General features: G+C 34.7%; 1 protein-coding gene across 2 annotated transcripts in view; it reads left to right on the top strand.

The window, feature by feature from the left end:
* The window catches only part of CDH7 (cadherin 7), a 92342-nt gene extending 72321 nt beyond the window's left edge, over positions 1 to 20021 (top strand). For both annotated transcript variants that reach the window (XM_014870889.2, XM_088172737.1), the window contains exons 11-12: positions 822 to 1073; positions 8347 to 20021. In XM_014870889.2, the coding sequence (XP_014726375.1) occupies positions 822 to 1073; positions 8347 to 8840 (746 nt within the window). In that variant the 3' untranslated portion in view covers positions 8841 to 20021. The remainder of the gene's footprint in view (positions 1 to 821; positions 1074 to 8346) is intronic.
* Positions 20022 to 21849: the final 1828 nt, after the last annotated feature.

Raw genomic sequence — 21849 nt, 5'->3', positions numbered from 1 at the left:
AGATGACAGAATAAATTACTGATTACCAATATATCTGTCTACGGATGGATAGGTAAGTAGATAGACAGACCAAGTGAATGAATAGTTCTATACATCCTGGGGGATGTAACTCCCTACCTCTCAGTAGCTCTGAATCTTTGTTGTACACAGTGAGTTTTACACATCTTCTTGAGCACACAGGCTTTTTAATCACACAACTCAGACCAGTGTCAAACTACACATTTTAGACTGATTATAATGGCCATCTTGAATCTCAGAAGAGTCTGAAAACAACAGCATGTCTTCGTTGCAAGCACACTTACCTTGTATGTTCACAGACTGAAATATTTTTGCATTCGAAAAAGGTTTCATTGATTTTCAGAACGTATTCTGCTATTAATATGGTCATTGCTTCCATTAATATGATATCCATATCTGTAAATAATTGAAATAGATGCTTGTAAATGAAGGGGAAATGTGTATTTAGATACCTAATCTGATCATTGAAGGGTAATTTTTTTCTTTTTATAATGATCTCATCTTCAGCTGTCTATCCAGATTGTGAACACATGACCTTAGCTAAAAACATATGGACCTCTGCATATTTGAAATATTCTTCTGTTGAAAATAGAAATCTTCTTGTTTAGTTGTGTGTGATTTCTTAGTTAAATCTTACCTCTGCAGCTTCAAAAATATATGACTGGGAAAGGTAAACTTGTTGAAATAATATTAATGTTTTTATAAAATCTTTAAGTAGCGGGCTGTATTATTTATAGGCTTGTATTTTAGAAAAGTCACATATTTTATAATGTGTGAATAATTCTTTTTATTCCTTTATCTAGATAATACTGCAACAGTATTAACCAAAAGAAATGGATTTCGAAGGCAGGAGCAGTCTGTTTTCTACTTGCCAATATTCATAGTGGACAGCGGATCACCCTCACTTAGTAGCACTAATACTCTCACCATCAGGGTGTGTGATTGTGATGCAGAAGGGATTGCTCAGACATGCAATGCAGAAGCATATATCTTGCCTGCAGGACTTAGCACTGGAGCCCTGATAGCAATATTGGCTTGTGTCTTGACACTGCTAGGTACGTCTTCTTTCTGTTACCCTTATTTTCCATTCAATGCACTGTAGCAAAAGATACAAACATGTAAGCTTCAACATTCCACTCTGCCCTGATTACTGTGATAAGGCACAGATAGTATTCAAGAAAGAACAGCATTTTGTATCATTGACACAAAAAAACCTTTAGATTTGGATTATCAATTTAGATCCTTTGTTTCTATATCAACCTGCCTCCAAACAGATATAAGAAATAACAGTAAAAGGAAAAAAAATATGTCTTGCATCAAATGCAGTATTTAAGAGATTGACAATACAATTAATGGAAGCATTTGGTTTAGCATACTCACCATATAACCAGTATCAATGTTTCCCTTTTCCACAGGGATAACTGTTTTTAAACATTTACTGACTTGCATAGAACAAAAGATATTCGGAAAATAAAACAGATGCAATTTCCTGATGATAATTATAATTAATTGACATCATCTACAGAATGATCTTTTGTTACTTCTGCAAATGGTACCACAGCTGGATTTCATGTTGAGCAGTGAAACTGCAACTAGATAAAAGGCAATGGAAAAGAGTGGAATGGTGTCAACAACCTTGTTCGCCTAGCATTTCTCATGTAATACTAATTAAACAGTAAATGGGAGAGTAAAGGGTCAAATCAAGAAATAAAGATGAAGGATAAAGTAAGCAAAAGTGAGGTTTTGCTTTTTGTCTGTCTGACAATTCATATGTTATCAAGGGTAATTAAGCAAGAATTTTCTCCAGTGTTGCTATCAATAAAGAGATTTTTCTATGCCCTTTCTGTACATACCAGTCTAAGGAAATGAAGACCAGTCTTCTTATGTTGGAATAATCCCAGTGGTGTTTTATCTGCCACTCTTATCAAAGTTAATTTGGATTGGTCAAATCAAGAGACTTATGTCCAAACTTCTGTTCATGGCAGCATTTCCACCATGTATGGATAAGTCTTCTTTTGCACTCTGATTCATGTCGCTGAAAACCATTAGAAGGAAATGTTCCTTCTGCTAAAAAATTTCTAAAGGACTCCAAAAAGACAAACTTGTTGCATACTTTTTTTACAGAGCAATAAAAATCACTACCACTGCAATGAACTCAACCAATTTACTCAGTAGCTATAAATATATATATGAGAGGTGGCATTTCTAAAGTTTTTCCATCTCCGTGACATAAAAAATCTAACACCATAAGACTTTATTCTCACTCAACACATGGTTAGACCTAGGTTTAAGAAATGGAAGGGAATTATTGCCAGAAGTTTTAATGAACATTTTTAAATACCACTTTTCTAGTAGCATTTCTAGCCAATTTATGTACACAAATGAACTTTATTTGGACATGAAGCTAAATGTTAGAGTTCAAAAAGATATAAAAATATTCCCTTATATCAACTAGCATTAGTATCAGTGAAAAAACACCCGCTTTATACTTTAGTCCAATATACTTAGGAATAAAAGTCCTGGAACCATAGCAATTCATTTGATCCCAAAATGAAATGTCATCATTTTTGTTATACATGAAAAGAGCATTTCTGAAGAAACTTCTGTAGGTACCATGCAGCTTTTTCTGGTCATAAACCTTTCTTAAATAGAAGCAGTGGGATTACAGGAAGATCATTGAGTGGAGACACAGAATGTTGGCACCAAATAACTTGCTTATTCTACTCAGGATACCAGGGGTCAAATATAACTAATAAACCAATAAACTTAACCTTATATTCCAGTTATTTTTAAAGTGTTCTGAACAAGGGTTTGGGAAAAAGTCATGCATATTACCACCTCACCACTGATTTTATTTGTCAAAGACTTTGGGTTTCCAAAGTCATCTGTCTGAAGGCATCAAAATTGTTTATTCAAAAAGACATTTGTATGTGCCATATATCATAATTTCTAGTCTAAACTGTTCCTTTTGAGTACAGGTCAAAGCTGCAGGAACGTGTTAGACTTGTAGGAACAGTTTTGTATGATAACCCTGGCTTTGAGTGCTGCATTTTGGTACTGCATCCTGTTTTAGTCTCAGCCACATGCCAGTGTTCACATGGAAGAGGTACCTAAGCATCACTGATGCCCAGTGAAACCCAGCTGCTTGTCTGGTCCCAGAGCCTTCTTCTTCTCTTATTTGCTCCTAGAATATGTTTTCTTGGACCGGCTGCATGGTGGTATTTCTAGGAATTTTCATTCCCCCTTTTGCTCTTTGCATTCATTCCTGAGAAAAATGCTGAAGATCCACTAGTACAGCATAAAAAAATAGGCTTCAGCTGTTGGCAACTGGTTCCACGACTGGGAAAAGGGATGCACATTTTTCTGTAAGGCTTTATCAGTGAAAAGAAGATACAGTCTACTGGATCAATATCTTTCCTAACCCAAGATTAACATGCAGTGCAAATCCAGTCGCATTAATCAATGTCATCTTAATGTGGGTGTCAGTTGTAAAGCAAAGAAAGCATGAAATCTGCATAGATGGGATGAATACATCCGTTCTGGCCCCAGTGTCTTGAATTCTCAACCAGCTCTTAGTTTTTTTAAGTTAGTATGGTATACTTTTTTGATCCTGCCCCATACATCACTACGGCTGATATCTAACCATTTCTCTTTACCAAGACCCAGATTGTCTCAGTGGGATTTCTTAGTGTTGTTACTTTTACTTAAGCAACCAAACAGTTTTAGATAAGCACAATGTTTTCACTGATTCTAAGAAGGAAGAACATTATTAAATCACGCTCTTTTATGATAATTGCATATAACATGGCATAAACTTTTTTCTAACAAAACTAATTTTTAAAAGTTAAAAACATTTAAAAACAAAATCTCTTTCTGTCTCCATACTGACTGATGGAGTTTAAATTGTAAATTTTATTTCACAACAAACTTCCAGTACTTTTTTAATTACTCAAAACAGCTTTCCAATTAGTAAGGCTAAGTTTAACAGAAAGAAAAAATCCAAAAAATTATAAAAAAAAGGCATATGAAAAGGTAGTTTGATTAATTTTGGACTGCTCATAATTTTGAGGAAAGTAGGAATTTTTAAACTTTTCTGAAAATGATATGGTAATTTAATTCAAGGTAATTTGTTTTTCAGTTAGTATCTTCCAGAAACAGTAATTGCTTTTGTAACAGCTGTTTAGCATAAAATGTTTACATAAAATCACACACACAGAATATTCACCTGTAGATAACCTAATCACATTTGAGAGGTTAAGTATTTTCTTTGTATTGATGCAAGGGAAATCTAGATTGGTGCAATACTTTTTTATGATTTTTGTCTTTCATACTTCTAAAAGTAATTGATTACTGTCACCTATTTTCTTAGGAAGACTGAAGAAAGCTTCCTATTGGTGTGGCACTAGAGTTTACAAGAATAATATGTTGATAAAACTTGAAAATATGGTTTATTTTTTTCAGTTGAAAGGAAATTTATTATCATTATCAAAATACCTGCAAAACCCAAATTAAATTGGAACACATAATTGTGACTTGTAAACAGGAAGAAACAGTTCTAGTCATAAGAATTCTATTGTCTAAATTGATATAATGTGTACAGAATGTGACTGTAATATGCGAAGGATTTGGCCTTGCAGTTTTAAAAGTGATAAATGTGCAACTGGGGGAAAACATTTAGCTAGGGGTACCCAAAACAACACTTCCACAAAGCGGTTGAATATGAAATGCAGCAGATGTTTTCTGAAAGTTAGGGAGCTGATTAGGGTCACTCAGTGTGGGCATTTAAAGGTCACAGTCACTTTGCAAATATCAGTCCAGACTGATTAAACAACAGGTATAAGTGAAGCTTGTTAAGTGGGAATTAAATTCAAGTTTCCTGAGTCTTGGTCTCTGTAATCCCCAAACCTTATCTGACTGTACTGGCAACTGCAAGGTATAACTAAATAGGTTATTAGTGTGCTGCTTAGATGGCTGAGGATCTCCAATCACCAGCTTTATGAATCATGGCACACCTAAGGCATAAATCAGTGTGCAGATCTGCTGGCAGCTGATGCGGCTTATTGCTATAGTAAATTCCTGGCTCAGGGGTGTAGTGTATACAAAGCATGGTAATGCTTGTGATTTAGCTCTGTGCCTTTCTGTATAGCTCTGCATGTAGTCTTCTCCCTCAGGGCGTCTCACGGCTTTTATGACTTCTTTACAATTACGTTGCAGTTGCCTTGAGTACAAAAGGAAAAATTAATACTAAACCAGAGAAATATGTTCAGGCGAACTAAACCTGACTTATTACCAGATCATACCAAAATGGAAATTTCAGGATAATTCCAGAAAGCACACTGAAAAGTGGCAAAGCAAAAATCCACTCTTGCATTCAAAGGTGCTTGTTTAAAGACTCATTTGAGTGTACTGAAGCTACAAACATTAGCATAAAATGTATACTAGACACAGGATAAAACTGTGTATTACCACAGCTAATATAAAGACAAATTATTATTTTTTTTTTACTCTTTTACCTATTAAAGGAAATCAATATTTTTAAAAATTCAGGTAAATCAGAAGAATTAAAAGGTTAGTTTAAATTCATCTTTGTTAATTCTGGTTATTAAGTCTTTGTAATTAGTTGCCTAAAATATCGATTGATTTGTTTATTTGTTGCATCACATACAAAATCTGTGTTGTCATTTCATCTCCTTAGTATGAGTTGGATGTTTCAGTATGGAGCCAATGTAGTGCCCTCAATGTGCAATTCATATGTGCCTGAAGGTTTTCCACTGTATTATTTATTTTCAAAGAATCATGAAATTAGGTTTTTAGAAGTTCAGACAGTCCCTAATTACTAACTTAATCTCTGCTTTTGTCATAAATGTAAGAAATAAAAACCCACAATGACTTAATGAGAAATGAAAAAAAACTTTGAAACCATTTGCATTTGATTTAGATAGCAGTGAAAACTGTTTAGGGCTTGTATTCATCTCTGCAGCTCCTGCAATGCAGCTAAAACTTTGTTCATTTAGAGGTTAAACTTTATTGTTCATGGCTGCTGGAAAGGCTAGAAATTAATAATCTTATAAAGTCATCTAAATGCTAAAATATTTAACCTTTAGAAAGACTCCATATTTTTCTTGGCTTCAAGCAAGTGTGAGAGGTAGAAGGAACACTATATAAAACATTCATTGTATCTTGATTTTTATTGTACCTTTAGGCAGACCTTCCTACTAAGATTCTTATTTTACACTTATTAGCATGTCTTTAACTTTCAATGTGAAGTATGTTAAGAGGGATGGTGGAGTAAAAATGCATTTACATTTGAGTAAATTATTAGGTGCTTACTTATATGACAATAAAAATGTGGCAGTAAAGGTTAAAAATAATAATTAAAAAGAAGTTATGTCAATAGAAATCTTGGTTTAAATATCTATTTGTACTGTCAGCAAGCTACTTTCATTTTAAAATAACTTTTACAATAAGGAAAAACATTAAGAGTGGAGTGCAATTGTATCTGATGACAATTTTATGTTCTCTGCCATATAATTTACAGCTTAATTTGTATTATACAAATATCAGAATGTTTTGAAATTTCCCAAATGTCACTTTAAAGGTCAATATTTCATATTATGAAACTGCTTATGTAAATATTATTCAAAGCAAAATGCCCCAGACTAGTGGCTTCTGAATTCAATACATAAAGGATGAATCAGGTGGATGCCAGGGGCAAAAAACGTGAAAGGGTTATGCTGATTATGTAGTAATATAGTCACGAGACATCTATTAGTAAATGGATTATTGAAGATATGTTTGGTAGCTACTGAGAAAAGAGGAAAGAATTGTCGCCTAATATAATTGTCAGAAATTTTAGGGGGAGAAAAATGTAGTTGCAGGTTTATTTTTAGACATGTGTGGCTCCAAAGGGAAGTAAAAATAATGCAGAAAGGCATCTCTGGCCTTAGCCAATTCCAAATAGTATCATAATATCTGTAGACATATACAGCTTTCTTGCAGGTACAAGTTACTGGTTTATTATAGCCAAGTGGTCCTAATATTGAGTCATTCCTCACAATGACTAGATTGATACTGATTTTAAGATCCCTCCATGAAAAGGCTTTCAAGAATAGTAATCCTGCATCATGCAATTTATGGAGGCAACTTTTGAGATTACCTAGGGAACCTCAAGCTTAATTTTATCTCTATCACCTTTTAGCTTTTGCTTTTCCATATGTTTCTACAGCATTTAATTGGCACTGTAAGTAAAGATTGATGACATTATCAATGCATATAATCACAATTCTTAACATTAAAAATAATCATAAAATCAGAAGAGATTAATTAAATGTGGAATGACACTTTTCAACGTACTGTGATTTTTACAATCATAGTGATGCCTGTGATTTCCTAGGAGTGTCATTAACTCAGCAACTGTTATCCAGATGCTACAATATAGTATTAATTATTTTCCAGGAGGATGATTCACACTCCATCATGTCCCACAGATGGGTGCAATATTCATAGTATTGCTTCCATATTTTTTGTGTCGCCAGTGATGTTACTCTACCAAAACTGTATTAGAACAAGAGGAGCCTTGAGCTAGTTTCTTGCAGTGCTTTTGGCTGCCACTGCAGTTTAGTATAAACTTTCAAGCTGAAAGAAATTTTATGAGTTAAAATTAAATAACCAATTGCATTTCTAGTACTGGTTCATCCAGTAAACTCTAACCCTAGCAGTTCTCATTAGATGTAAGGCATAAATCTCAAGTGTAGTACTTAGCATTTTACAGGAAAGTGAGGTCTTATATAGAGGTGGTTTTATTCCATGAACGAATACAATCTTACTTTACACATTGCTTAAATTTTTTTAACTTTATTTTTATTCAGCAGATACTGGTCATACACTTTAATTCAGTCACTTCCCAAACCATGGTTTTTAAATTCTATTCTATCAATTTATGGATGTGCTTTCATCACTTGGGCATTTAAGAGTTCAGGAAAGGGTATATATATGTGTATATTTTAAAATTATTATAGTTTGTTGGCTGTGATATTTTCATAGTCAGACTGCACCAGTATTGAAATTTATGTTTAACAGACAATACAGGGTATTAGAATTAGAGATGAAGATGCTAATCCTGAATGATTTGGGAAATAGATTCTTTAGCACCTAAAAAGCTTATGGTTTAAACGTTATTTCATAGTCTGCTAGGTTTCACATCTAACTGCATAAATTGCTTGCTATTTCCTTGGGTCTTTGCCATATAAATTAATGAGTACTTCCAACATTAGGAAAAATACAAGAAAGCTTCAGCACTGCTAAAACTCTAGTTTTCCTTTGTTCCAGTTCTTGTCTTGCTGATTGTCACCATGAGGCGAAGGAAAAAAGAGCCCCTCATTTTTGATGAAGAGAGAGATATCAGAGAAAACATTGTCAGGTACGATGATGAGGGCGGTGGAGAAGAAGACACAGAGGCTTTTGACATGGCTGCCTTGAGGAACCTCAACATCATGCGAGACACCAAGACCAGAAGGGACGTGACACCTGAGATTCAGTTCTTGAGCAGACCAACTTTTAAAAGCATCCCGGATAATGTCATTTTTAGGGAATTTATCTGGGAGAGACTAAAAGAAGCTGACGTGGACCCCTGCGCGCCGCCCTACGACTCCCTGCAGACGTACGCATTTGAGGGGAACGGCTCGGTGGCGGAGTCGCTCAGTTCTTTAGATTCCATCAGCTCAAACTCTGACCAGAACTACGATTACCTCAGTGACTGGGGCCCTCGTTTTAAAAGGCTTGCAGATATGTACGGGACCGGACCAGACTGCTTGTACTCCTAGCCTTGGATCCTTTCTCTGAAAATGCACTGAAGAATATTAAAACAGAAAACTCAACCTAACAGACTGAGGAAAGTTGTAAATATTTCTCCATTTTTAAGGTTTTAGGTTTTTTGGGTTTTTTTTCGCCTTGGTGGAACATATATATATCTTCATTAGACTTGTCCTAGGAACTGCACTGACCACACAGAATATGAGCATTTGGTGGCATTTTTGATAAAATGAAATGCTCAGCCACGTTCAAATAGATAGCAACCCTCAAATACCTGCAGAGGCAACTCACTTTCAAGATTATGTTATGTAGTCACCTCAGTGAGCTGGTGATACTCTGTAGATGTCTTCACAATATTGCTATATAGAGAATACAGAGTCTCTGTTTTAAGAAGAAATAAATTTTCAAATCTATAACTCAATACAGTTTTACTGTACATGGTATTTACACAGGCAAGGTTTTGTTTAGCAAATTTTCTTTACTGTATACATACAGCTTACTAGAACAAAAACAGAAGGACTGATGAAAACAAACAAAAGCCCAGGAAATGTGGGCTTTTTTTCTTTTTCTCCTTGTTTGTTCTCAGAGCTATTTAATTAGAATTCAGTCTAATTTTCTGGGTAGTTTTTTGAGAAATTATTGTTCGTACTATGAAATTCCACAGTGTTCCATCAACTTACAAAGTAGATTAAAATCCACATAAAATGATAAATATGGAGTTGTAGTCTTAAGACTGGGAAGTTTTGTGATGCCCATGTAGGCATAGAAAAGGTGTTGCTATCTATTTGCTATTTTTTATCCTCTCTTCTGATTTGTACAGGAGAATTTATCCTTTTTTATTATCGTTTGACATAAAGTGTTATATTTATTTTGGAACTCCAATCTCCACTAAATTCAGGTCCATTTTACTGCCTCATAGTTTTAGACTTGTCAGAACATGCTGATTTTTCTCCAGTCTCAGATAAATGTAGGAAATGAAGCATGGAAGCGGAGAAATTACAGTAAACAATGCCACCCACCATTCATCCCACAGAAAGGAGAGCAACTCCAAGGATGTGCAGTTGTTCTGCTGAGCCATTACAAAGTCTGAGACATTTAAAGAAAACATTTGTACATTGAAATTTTTGAAAGAAGACTGCAGAGGTAGCTGGGAGTATCTTTAATGCAAGATTTAATTTTCAAGGTTAAACATGCTATATGCTTCAAAGACTGTAAACACCTTGCTTTTCTCCTTCCCCTTCTCTTTTGCTGCTGATGAATCACAGTAAAAGATTTTTCTATTTTTTTCTTATGTTAAGCAATGTATGCTATTAACTTCAGAAGTCATCTTTAGATCCTGCTGCACATAAGTATTATTTCCCCAAGGTGTTAACTCACTACACAGAATTTCTATGCTGGTTCAGGAGTGCCAAAACAGAAGGACAACTATTGTTGGTTAATATACTGTATGATTTTGAAGTAGTATTTCTTAGACTAAGACAATTTTTTATGATTCTGACAATATTTATACTTCCATCTTTCATGATTTATTACTAGATAATAAGGCATATATTCAAGTAAAATAGTGGGTTTAGGTATTATTTCAGATTTTTTTTTTTTTTTGTTTTAGATAAAATGTAGATGAGTTCCTAAATTAGAATCTGTTCCTGCAAAATTTTTGCTTGTACCTAACTTGAAATGACTTGACCTGCCTGCAATTATTGAGAGGTACACAGAATTGTTTACAGAACTGTGTTTGTGAACAGAAGGTGCTCCACAGAGGATGATGCTCACTCTAAAAGTACTTCTTTCTGAGAGAAGGATCCTTGTACTGAAATCCTAATGTATGAATGATGTGAGGCTGGGAGATGGGAAATTATCATTACGGCTTTGTAATTTTTGCAGCCCAGCATTATCAATTATCTATGTGAAAGTGGCCTTCAGCTCCAACAGAAAAGAAAAATAATTTTAACCATCTACAACATACTTAATTTGAGTTACATTTTAATAGACAATCATTGTTTCATAATTCAGTAGATTTGCTTCTAGTTGTTTGAAATATATATATATAGGCATATATATATATATATATGACAGATTTTGTAATGGAACTGACAGATATCGTCCATGACTTTTAGTCATACATGTAAGATTTTCAATAAAAAATATTAAAAAATAGAAAAAAAAACCCCCAAACATGTGTATACAGTTTAATGAGAACAAGATATGCTGCAGAATTTAAGCAGGTATTAAATCAGCAAGGTTTTGAGAGAACCGTTTTTCATTAATCTCCTTGTTCTTTGTCGAAAGACAATTATGCATCTGGATTAAGATGTCAAAAATGCTGATTTTAGCACATGACATTCACAGGAGATTTAAATGTGGCTTAGAGTAAACAGCTCAATTTCTTTGGTTTTACAACTTCTGTATCTGTAAAAATCCCCAAAACCTCCACTATTAGGAAACTATGTTAGGGTGGGGGTTTTTTTGGTGTACTTTCTACAGTAAAAAAAAAAAAAAAAAAGCTTTATTCTGATACCATAAAAATTATTGCATATATATGCTTTCAGTTTCACAGTTCTAATGTAATTGTTTCCTGTTATGTTCTACATGCTTACCTACTGATTGTATTGTTGCAGTAAGAAAGGAAGGTGGAAATCCTTTATGTCCGATGACAGATATTACTATAGCATATACATAAGGGTGTGTGTAATATACACACTATATAATGCTCACCAAAAAATTACCATGGCTATAGGTTTTACAATTTGTAATCTGATTCAAATTCTTTTGCTGAGTCTTATTTATGTTGCATAGCTGGATGTCATAAAGTATATTCTACTGACTAAATAATATTAAATGAAAAAAAAATTCTCTGTTCTGGAAAGGTAATGAAATTATTTGGGCAAATTAATTAGAACAACACTTTAAAAAGACTTCCAATCATATTTATTTATTTAACTTCCTGAAGAGCTTCAGTATCTAAATAAAGGCCACAAATCCTAGATAAAAAACATGTCAAATATTGCAGTCACTCCCATCTTACAGTGAAAAGCATGTCTTTCCTTCTTCCATATGCTAATTGAATGGCCTTATTTTAAATTGAGATTTCCAACAATCTTGAAAAGTGCAGTTTTAAGACTGCTACTAAAATACCCCTACATAAAATTAAGCTGTTTGAAGAAGACTTAAGGTAAAGACTTCTTAGTCTGTTTTGACCACTGTGGAATCTACTGAATTCAACAGAGTCAAACAATGGGCATTCTATTCCTTATTCAAAGTAAAATTAGTGTACTTACTCTAGGGTGTGTTCCTGCTAAGACCTAGCACTGGACTTCCTAAGCCTTTTAGTTCTGATGGCTGCTTAGTACAGTCATGGTAGGACTCATAAACTTTGATGGTATCAACTGAAATTTCTCCTACTCTCTAAAAATTAAAGGAGAAAAACCCAACTTCCTTTTTACTCCTTATTTTGTTTGTTGCTTTGAAAGAGAGAGGGATGATTCATTGCAATGTCCCTTTTCCGTTAAGGCCTTTTCTCAATTTTTTCCTGTTTACCATTCAGGTGCTAGCAATAATTGATAAAAAATGTTTCCTATAATTTCATTCTTTTAGAGATTTTGGATGAAAGCCTGTTATAAAATTGCAGCATCCTATTTTTATGGATAAATACTCTTGTGTGGTATAAAGAAAAGTCGTAGCTTGTCATTCTGAAAAGGAAATAAATATAATTATAAATAAAGCATACCATTATATTGGCTTTTAAGATCCTTAAAGAGTTGAAAGGTGAATACAATTACCTATATCAAATCTAGTATTAAATTCTTGGTTGCAGTCCATCACGTGACTGATTTTAATTTTTTACATATAGATTTTTTGTCTACTTTAGAATCTATGCTGCTTGGAGGCATCATTGTCTTCACCTCATTAGTGACAGAAGGGGTCAAATATATTTTTAGTGGTCTGTGACTCTAAAAGTGAATTGTTAAAGATAGAAATGCTGCTTTATTTATTTGACAGAAATGGGAAAGTCTACCAGATACTAACAGCTCTACAAATTACTTTCTTAATTATGCTGTCCTTAAGTTTGTCAGATCTACATCTAAGTTTTTCAGATACATCCTAAGATATATTTTGACCCCAGAATGATTCCTTCCACACAAAGAATTATTCTTCAGTTAATTTTTAATGCAGCTAAAAATGTATTTTAGTGTTCACTGTTTTTTTTTTAAATAAATTTCTTCTTTAACTTTTGTTCTTTGAACTAGGGTAATCTCAGTACACAATATACTCTATTTTCTACATGAAGGGGATGAAAAAAATCTACAAAACACAAGTTTTATTTTGCAACTATAATTTACCTTTTTTTCACAAAAGAAAGAAATTTTTTCCCTATGGTACATAAAATCTGAGAAACTTTAGACCATGCAATTGCCTACAGAAATATATTGGTTGAAAAATTTTAATTTACCTCATCATTATATGACACAAGATTGTAAAGGAATCTTTATGTGAAGATATTTTATATATCTAATCAAACACAATGAAGGAAGAAATTGGCATAAGAATTTTTTGGAAATCAGAAGAAAATCTCATTTGAGGCCACAGTAGTGTGTTGCAGACACTCTTCATAAATGAACACATATGATATAAAATTATATGTATATTTAAACATTCCACTCCCAAACCATTTCTTTTAAAGTACCTTTTTTTAATCAGAGAGTATCTGGAAAAAAGTAATCCTACTCTCAAAAACTTTGTCTATCCCCATCAATGACTGAGGTAGGAAAATTATTTAGGCTCAGGCAAAACTTTTAATATTGCGCCCACTATGAAAACAAATTGGTGTTGTGTTTTGACCCAAAGTAGCTTAAAAGCTGTTATAAGTGCTTCAAGGACTGTGACTTCTGTGAATTTTTTTAAGTGATGTTATCAAATTGAAATTCCTGTTCCTAGAAATTATCTAAGGGTAAATGGAATTTAACATTTGGATGATTAACTAAGGTCATAAACTTGTGCTGAATGCTGAACCACTATTCATAAAAAAAAAAAATCGAGGCTTTTACTTTCTTCTTCTATTCACCAGTTTCTCAGTCAAAGTCAGAATTTCATTGTCCACCAAAGCAAAATCATGTCATGTCAAATTTGAACACAGTAGGTAATTAGATCTTGTTTTTTCCTCACTAAGGCTAAAAGACCTTGTCATTCTATTCACATATTCCTTTCTGATTATGTCTTGACTGCCTACGTCATTCTGCCTGAGACCTGTGAAGTTGTTGTGGTTTGGGGTTATGTTTTTGTCAATGTTAAAATTGGTATTCTTGCTGAAATGCTTATGTTTGAATGAGCTGACCTTTTTCATTGATTGTTTTGGGTTTGTTTTTCTTTAGTCAAAACCATACCGTCCATGTATATCCTGACTTTTCTTCTATTTTGACTCCAAACCCACCATTTTCTGTACTGTTAAGAGCAAAAAGAAAGTACTGAAGTTCTCCCTCTCTTTGATGTCAAGAAGCTGTGAAGAAAAAGATAAACAGAGGATCAACAGACTGCAGTTAAACTGGTCTGTCATTTTGAAGCACAAACTCACAAATTCCATAGTTAAGATGCCATTAACATCATTCAGATAATGACATGGGTCCAATCTTAAATTCTTGAAATATTCTGGCACTACTATCAGCCATTTTTACACATTTAATGAAATAATATTTTAGAATTGTCAAGGTTTGTTACCTATAACTCAGTTTCACCACAATTATTTATATCATGATCTTTATGTTGAGAAAAAGAAGGAAAAATTGCAAAGTAAAAGAGCCCAAGTACAAAATGCCCCTATGTGCACTGACATTTAATGCAGCATTTTAATTACTGCTCTGCCTTAGTATTCCTCATACACTGATAGCTTTTCCTCTCTTTGAGACTAACTACTAATAAATTAAGATAGTGTGATATTGAGCCAGATATTCAAGTCACATTAGACCATTTGAGTCTGACAAGAATACTCATTCTGAATTTTAATGTCCTTCTATTTCCTTAATGATCAGAATATCCTTCATTTTTGTCATCAGACTGTTGAAATTTTATGGACAAAGAAGTGTTTACTGATTCACCTACAAAATGCTAGGCAAAATCTTCGTCGTGTTGAAGTACTTGGCAGATCTCCCTATGGCTTTCAGGAGCTGTCAAGATTTATACATTTTAGGGGAGACAGATAAATGATCACTTACATCATCAGGATGGGAGATTGTTGCTTTAAGTTGGATACCTTTTCTTTTTTACACAATCTCTTCTACTGACTTTCCTGTTGTGGGAGACACAATCTCTTAGAATGGTAATGCAAGTAGCTTAATTGGATGTTTTTAATGGCATAAGCTACTTACTTACTATCACATAGTACACACAACTTTGCTTTACTGAATAGTACCCTTGCTCATAAAGATAATTTCTGTGCACATGCTAAACACAGCTAGTGTTAGGAAAGATTTTCATTTGATGAGGTACCAGTGCTAAAATACTGCCTGGAGAACAAAACCAAACCAAACCAAAACACAAGCAACAGTTTCTCATTAAAATAAATAGCATACGGAATTTTCAGGCTATCAAAATTAAATTATTATACTTTCCTCAGACTATGGGGCTATCTGTAGCTTTACTGACTTCAGTGACTGCAGGTACAATCCAAATTAACCATAATCTTCTTGTTTTGAAATATTTTGTCTTGCTGATGCTTCAGATTTTATTGAATCATAGAAAAGGGCTGTGCCAAAAAAAAAAAAAAGGTTAAAAATATCAAGATTTTTCTGGTGTTTTTAGTATTTCATAGATAATCTAATGATTTGAAAAATGTTTTACCAGTTGCTACTGGAATACAATTTCCTTTCAGGTAATATATTTCCATCCTGTAGAACACTTTTCCAACAGGCTGCAGTGCTCGGCCTGGCCTGGCCTCATCTTCTTATTCAAATATAAAGAAACAGTTATTAAGGGGAGAGATTAAACACATAAGTGATAAGATTAATAAGAAATTTTCAGTTAATCAACACATTAACTTTTCCTGTTCAAGATGTGAGGAAAACATGAATAAAGCTCTCATAGGATATACAACCTGTTGATGCAGCTATAGATTCTGTCTGGATATTTATTCATGTTTTTTCCCTTTCCATTTCTAGTAATTTGTGACTTATCTTTCAGTGGAAGTTAGCATGTGATAACAGAATAAAGTAATATAAAAAAAAATGATACGTAGTAGCCAGCTGATCATAAAAAAATAGGTTAATATAGTACGTATGACATATTTTTTTACTGTAGCTTAGCACAGGTCAATATACTTTACTGGGGCTCAGAATAATGTAGGCCAGTTTGGCTCATGCACAAAGCATCTCCATGAAGGGATTTTAATTCAAATAGCTACTACAAAATGTGGAATTATTTAAATATTCAGAAGCCATTATTCCTTGGAAATAAACAGACGTAACGGACAATAAATACTGCTTGTCTTTCTGGGAACAGGTAGTTATATGCAGAGAAATCAGAAAGGAAAAGCTCTCTGAATTTAACACCTATAGTGAATATGGATGAAAATCCAATTGACTACATCTGAAAGCAAGATAGAAACCCAGGGGGCATCTGTCAATGGCATTCATTCTAATCGGTCTAATTTAGCCAATTAGCCTCATGTGTATTAAGAGTTGTCTTACTTCAGTTTGGATTTTGTGTACTACAAAAAACACAACTTCAGAAACTGAAAAGATTTATGTTGCCTTCTGGTCAATTTTGCATTCATGAAGAGGTAAAGCAAATACAGACCAAAGCTGTGGCTGACTGGCAGTCTGGAAGTCTGGCCTCACCTACAATATAAAGACTGATGGTCTGGGGAGGCCATGCTGCAGGTCCAACGAAAGGGAAGATTTCCTCAAGCCGCTTGCGCTTGATTTGTGCGTCAAGACCTCAGGAAAGCCAAGATCCTTGTGCCCAGCCAGTTTGTCAGTATCCCACTATGGGGACTCTCCACTGAGCAGTCCACTGGAATGGAAGGCAGTTCAACTAACTTGTTCAAGGACACACACCAACAGCACAGGAGAGACCCCTCCCAGGTCCCCACAGTCCAGAATGTCACTGCCAGTGACTGCCAGCACCCTTGAAGGACTCACATGAGCAATTTATAGAATAAAATTATTAGTAAAATAGAAAATTGTAACAAGTTAAGGTCCAAAGGTTGCTGGTGATAGTATTTGACTGAAAAAACATACTCAAAGCAATGTATGGATAAGCTCTAATTCCCTGAAAGAGTCAGCTAGAGATAATAATTCAGTGTGCATAGCGTGTGATTCTTGCCCGATAGACATCTTCATGGGGGAGAAGACATGTTCAGCTTGTCAACTGATCCTGGCAGTTATCATGGAGTCTCCCTTTACTTCTCCCAATTATTAACTTACTTTTATAATATTTCTTTGTGTCTAGGTGGAGCTTGAGTGACTCTAGGCATACATCATTCTCAGAGAGGGCTGCTCATACCCTGGAGACAGGTAGCTTTGGGATGGAGGTGAGGATCAGTATTACATCTGTGGTAACCTTGGGATGGAGATGGGCATCAGAATTATACATTATGAGAATGATTTCACCCTGGTTTCTCGTTCAACAGCAAGACATCTCTTTTTATCTCGCTTAGTAGGCAGCTAATAAGTGTCTTATCAGTTAAAGAGTATAATTGAATTCCCTCCTCTGCAAAGATTTCAACAGAGCTTGGTCACCATTTCTCCACTCTGCTCAACTGTCAGTTTTATCCCTCCCTTCCCACACACATATATTGTGTGTGGGAAATCAGGTGTGTTGACCACATTCCATCCAAGGAACAGCAACTGCATTTCCCCACTATTCTTTTTGTACTCTTATAATTTCCTGGTTTTCTTTAATTTTTGCCTCAGTCTTTTTTCCTGCAGTGAATGACAACGTCTTGCTGTCTCACTCTTTGTCCTTCCACTGCTCATCTGTTTCTCTAGCTGGTATTTCCTAGAGGAGAGTTTTAACTTTGTGAATTCCCTGTGTATGGTGGTTCATACCACCTGATCATACCATCTGATCACAGATGGTGATTAAACCATAAAAACAGAACAGCAATACTGATGTTACTCATACTACTAATAACAATGACACAGTCAAAAAGAGGCATTGCTGGTCTTGGAATCAGAATATCAAGTTATCTGCCCAGCTTTGTCAGTGATCTGATCTGTGGAACTACTTGATCCATCTTTTCCACCTGTTGACAAAGAGACCTGAAGAGGAACAGAGCACTTTCAATAATTTGGAGAAAGAATATAATATGGCAACATTCATGTAACTGTTTGTTTGTTTTTTGTTAGTTTACTTCATTTTGGCATAAGTCTGGAGTAAATATTCCCTAGCCAATATCAGCAGCAATGTAATCTCAATGATGTATATAGGATGGCAAGAAAGCTTCAGAAAACGACATGCAGTCCTGAAAATTATTTGGCATTGAGAGGGCCTACAAGTGCAATGTGATAGTCATGCCAATGGGATGGATTGCTGTAAGGAAAAACAAACAAACAAACACAAAAAAAACCCCAAAGACCCCCAAAAAACAAACAAACAAAAAACGCCCAAAAAACCACAAAATGGTTTCCAATACTTTAATTGAATACATTCTATTATTCATAGAGTTTCAAAGAAAACACCGTTAAAATTAATTTGCTTAGTTATTCTGTTGTTGAAGTAAGCATCCTCTCAAATCTCCAGTGAAACAGTAGCATACAAATATTTTGTAGGACTAGGATACTTTGTACTGAAGTAAGAGAAAGCTACATAGCCTTCTGTTGAGTATACAAAGCGGTAAAGACAAATACTTGATTGATGTTTTAATATGAAAGAAGACATATTTGCAAGTCACCAGAAAGGTTTTGGGAATGTATTTTCTCCTCAACTAACCTATTTCAACAGCTGAAGCTTGTTACTACCCAATCCTAAAGTAAAATATCTATCTTTGTAACCTTATGGTTTAACTAATATGAGACAAAAAAATAAAAACTTTATTGATATGGAAGCTCCATCTGAGGAGGGATAATTAATTCATCTTTCTTGCCATTTAATCAGAAGAAAACCCAATGGCTTTGTAAATTCAAAAATCTGTCCTCTCTTTGGAAATCAGAAATTAAAGAAATGAAAGGCTCCCTCACTAGCAAGTTTTTTTGGCAAAGCAATATGTGAGAAAAGCTAATGGCCTTGAACAGCCAACCTCACCAAATGATGTCTCTAAGATTAATCTGCCATGTGCCTAAGGAATCATCAGATCAGAAAAGCAAAATCACTCTGTTGGAAAACCAAAGTGGAAGCAGTTCAGGTAAGCTCTTATCAACTTCAGTAGAAAAACAAACTTTTGTCTATCACTTTATTTCTGTAATTTTTTGGTGAATGGAAATTATGTAAACCAATTGATAAAGAAGAAATTAACACATTATTAGATTTAAAAGTGACCATGCTGTCCAAAATTAATGTGTGAAATCATTCATCAAGATTCAAGCCAATAAATCTGGACTACTTATACTTTTTCTGAGTGAATTAAAAATGATGCCAATACTCTGACAGCAAAATTCTTTTCTGAACTGAGTGGGATCACAGAACATGTGTTCTACTGTTTGCTTTCAACATGCTTAAGAGAAAAAAAACAAAAAACAATACTCAGAGAAGCATAAGGCATGAGTTCAAAGTTCTCAAAGAGGATTTTTTGTAACTACAGTACTTGTTTTATTTGCCTTCTAGTAGCTCAGATTTTGTGCAATACAGTGGCAATTGGTTGGTGCTATATTTCGTATTATACCAACAGTGAACTGACCCAGAGAGCAACAATATGGTTTTCAACATATTCAGCCTGAGAATTTTAGAGGTATTTACATGCATGACCAATGATAGTGGGGCAGCTAAAGACCTCTTAAGGGCCGTGATCAGAACTGTACCCTCATCTTCCAAATTCCCCAAAGACCAGACATTTGAGGACAACACTCTTTAGACAGTGGAATGTGACAAAAGTCTCTACCTTTCGAAATCTAGTTAAAGGAGGGAAAAGAGTGATATACAATCTTCATCTTGTGATGTTTTCTTATTATATTGAAAGTGGACTTACCAGTCTTTTATCTACAAATAACCAAAGCACTGCATGAACCTTTATCAGCACAATTCACATTAAAACTCTGTAAGCTAAATTCTTTAGAAAGTCTCTTTAATTATTCTTGGGAATCTTTGGCATTTAAAAAGGAAGTATTTAAAAATTTCTAGATATCTATGCCTTATTTCTCTATGTATTGGGTTTACTTGACCAGGTTGTAGTAGTAGGGGGCCTATAGGGGTTGCTTCTGTGAGAAGCTGACAGAAGCTTCCTCCAAGCCCATCAGAGCCAACGCCAGCTGGATCCAAGATGGATGTGCCACTGGCTAAGGTCAAGCCAACCAGAATTGATGGTATCTCCTCTGCAATAACGTATTTAGAGGGAAAAAAATTATTGTGCAGATGTAATTTTGGTCAGAGAAGAGCAGGGTGAAAATATGTGAGAAGAACAACTGTGCAGACACCAAAGATCTTTGGTGAAGGACAGAGAGGAGGTGCTTCAGTTGCTGAAGTTGAGATTCCCCTGCAGCCTGTGGTGAAGACCACAGTGAAGGAGCTGTGCCCCTGCAGTCCATGGAATACGAGATTTCCTGGTAGGACTTGTGACCTGTGAGGAATCCATGCTGGAGCAGGGTGGGCCTGAAGGACTGCACCCTGTGGAAAGGGACCCACTCTTGATCAGTTAATGAAGAACTGTAGACTGTGAGAAGGATTTACACTGGAGAAGTTCATGAAGAAAGATTTGTCTCCCCAAGCAGCGGCAGAAACAATGTGTGATGAACTGACCATCACCTCCATTACCTGTTTCTCTGCATCACTGGGTGGGAGGAAGTAGAGCTGGGAAGGAGGGAGGGGCGGGGAAAAGGTGTTTTTATGATTTGTTTTACTTGTCATTATTCTGCTGTGATTTTGTTGGCAATAAATTCCATTAATATCCCCCAGCTGATTCTGCTTTGCCCATGACTGTAACCAGTGAATGAATCCCAGCCCTTAACTCAGGAACTTTTTCCTACATTTTCTCTCCTCAGTCCAGTTTTGGAGGGGAGTGATAGAGCAACTTAGGTGGGCACCCAGCATCCGGGCAGCATTAAACCAATGAACTCCATGGATGAAGAACCATATATCAATAAGGCTCTTTTTTTTTACTATTTAGTCTTTTATATAATCTAATTTTTTGACAATATGAACAGAAGCATAAATCAGACTATCTTGTGTTTAGGAAATTACCTGTGTTTAGGATAAAACCATAGTACCTCTTGAAACAACTTATTATTTTTTATTTTTTAAATACTTTTTCTGTAAGCGAGATTCTACTGACTTTTGCATTACAAGACAGACAGCAAATGTTAAAAGTTTTATACATATTGTCCAAGGACATAGAGAAGTGTTATTTACACCTAACAGGCAGAAGACTGAATGTGTACAACATGACATGACGTTAGGTTAAAAGGATGCAACTTAACCAGCTTAGAAATAGCACATCTTGTTTACCACTGAGTGTATTCATCAGAGAGCTGTTAAGTATGAATTATTAAACTTAGAGCACTTCAGAAAATGTAATTGAACATGGAAGAATAAATATATAAATTATAGACTGCCAGAAAATAAATTTAACCTTCTCCTATTTCTAAAATAAGCACAAAATATAATATTAGCATACAATTTAAAGGTAATTAGCAATGATACTACACCAGTTTTATGGAGGTTAGACATGTTAGGAGCTTGAAAATAAATGACTTCTTTAACAGACTTCTGTTAAAACCATATTCCTTCACTTTTTTTCTGTTATTTCTCCTCTCCTTATTCCCTGTAATTTATTTTCTCCTTTAATAAATTTGCTTTGTTAGTCAACCTCTCAATCTCTAAAAGGATAAGATATACCAGGCACTCTCACTATTTGAGTTACAAAATTAGATTTCAGGAAAG

The sequence above is a fragment of the Sturnus vulgaris genome, chromosome 1 (assembly GCF_052056855.1).
Source record: "Sturnus vulgaris isolate bStuVul1 chromosome 1, bStuVul1.hap1, whole genome shotgun sequence".
In the NCBI taxonomy this organism is placed as follows: Eukaryota; Metazoa; Chordata; class Aves; order Passeriformes; family Sturnidae; genus Sturnus; species Sturnus vulgaris.
Note: the sequence above shows the minus strand (reverse complement) of the source record. Positions and strands in the feature narration are given on the sequence as shown.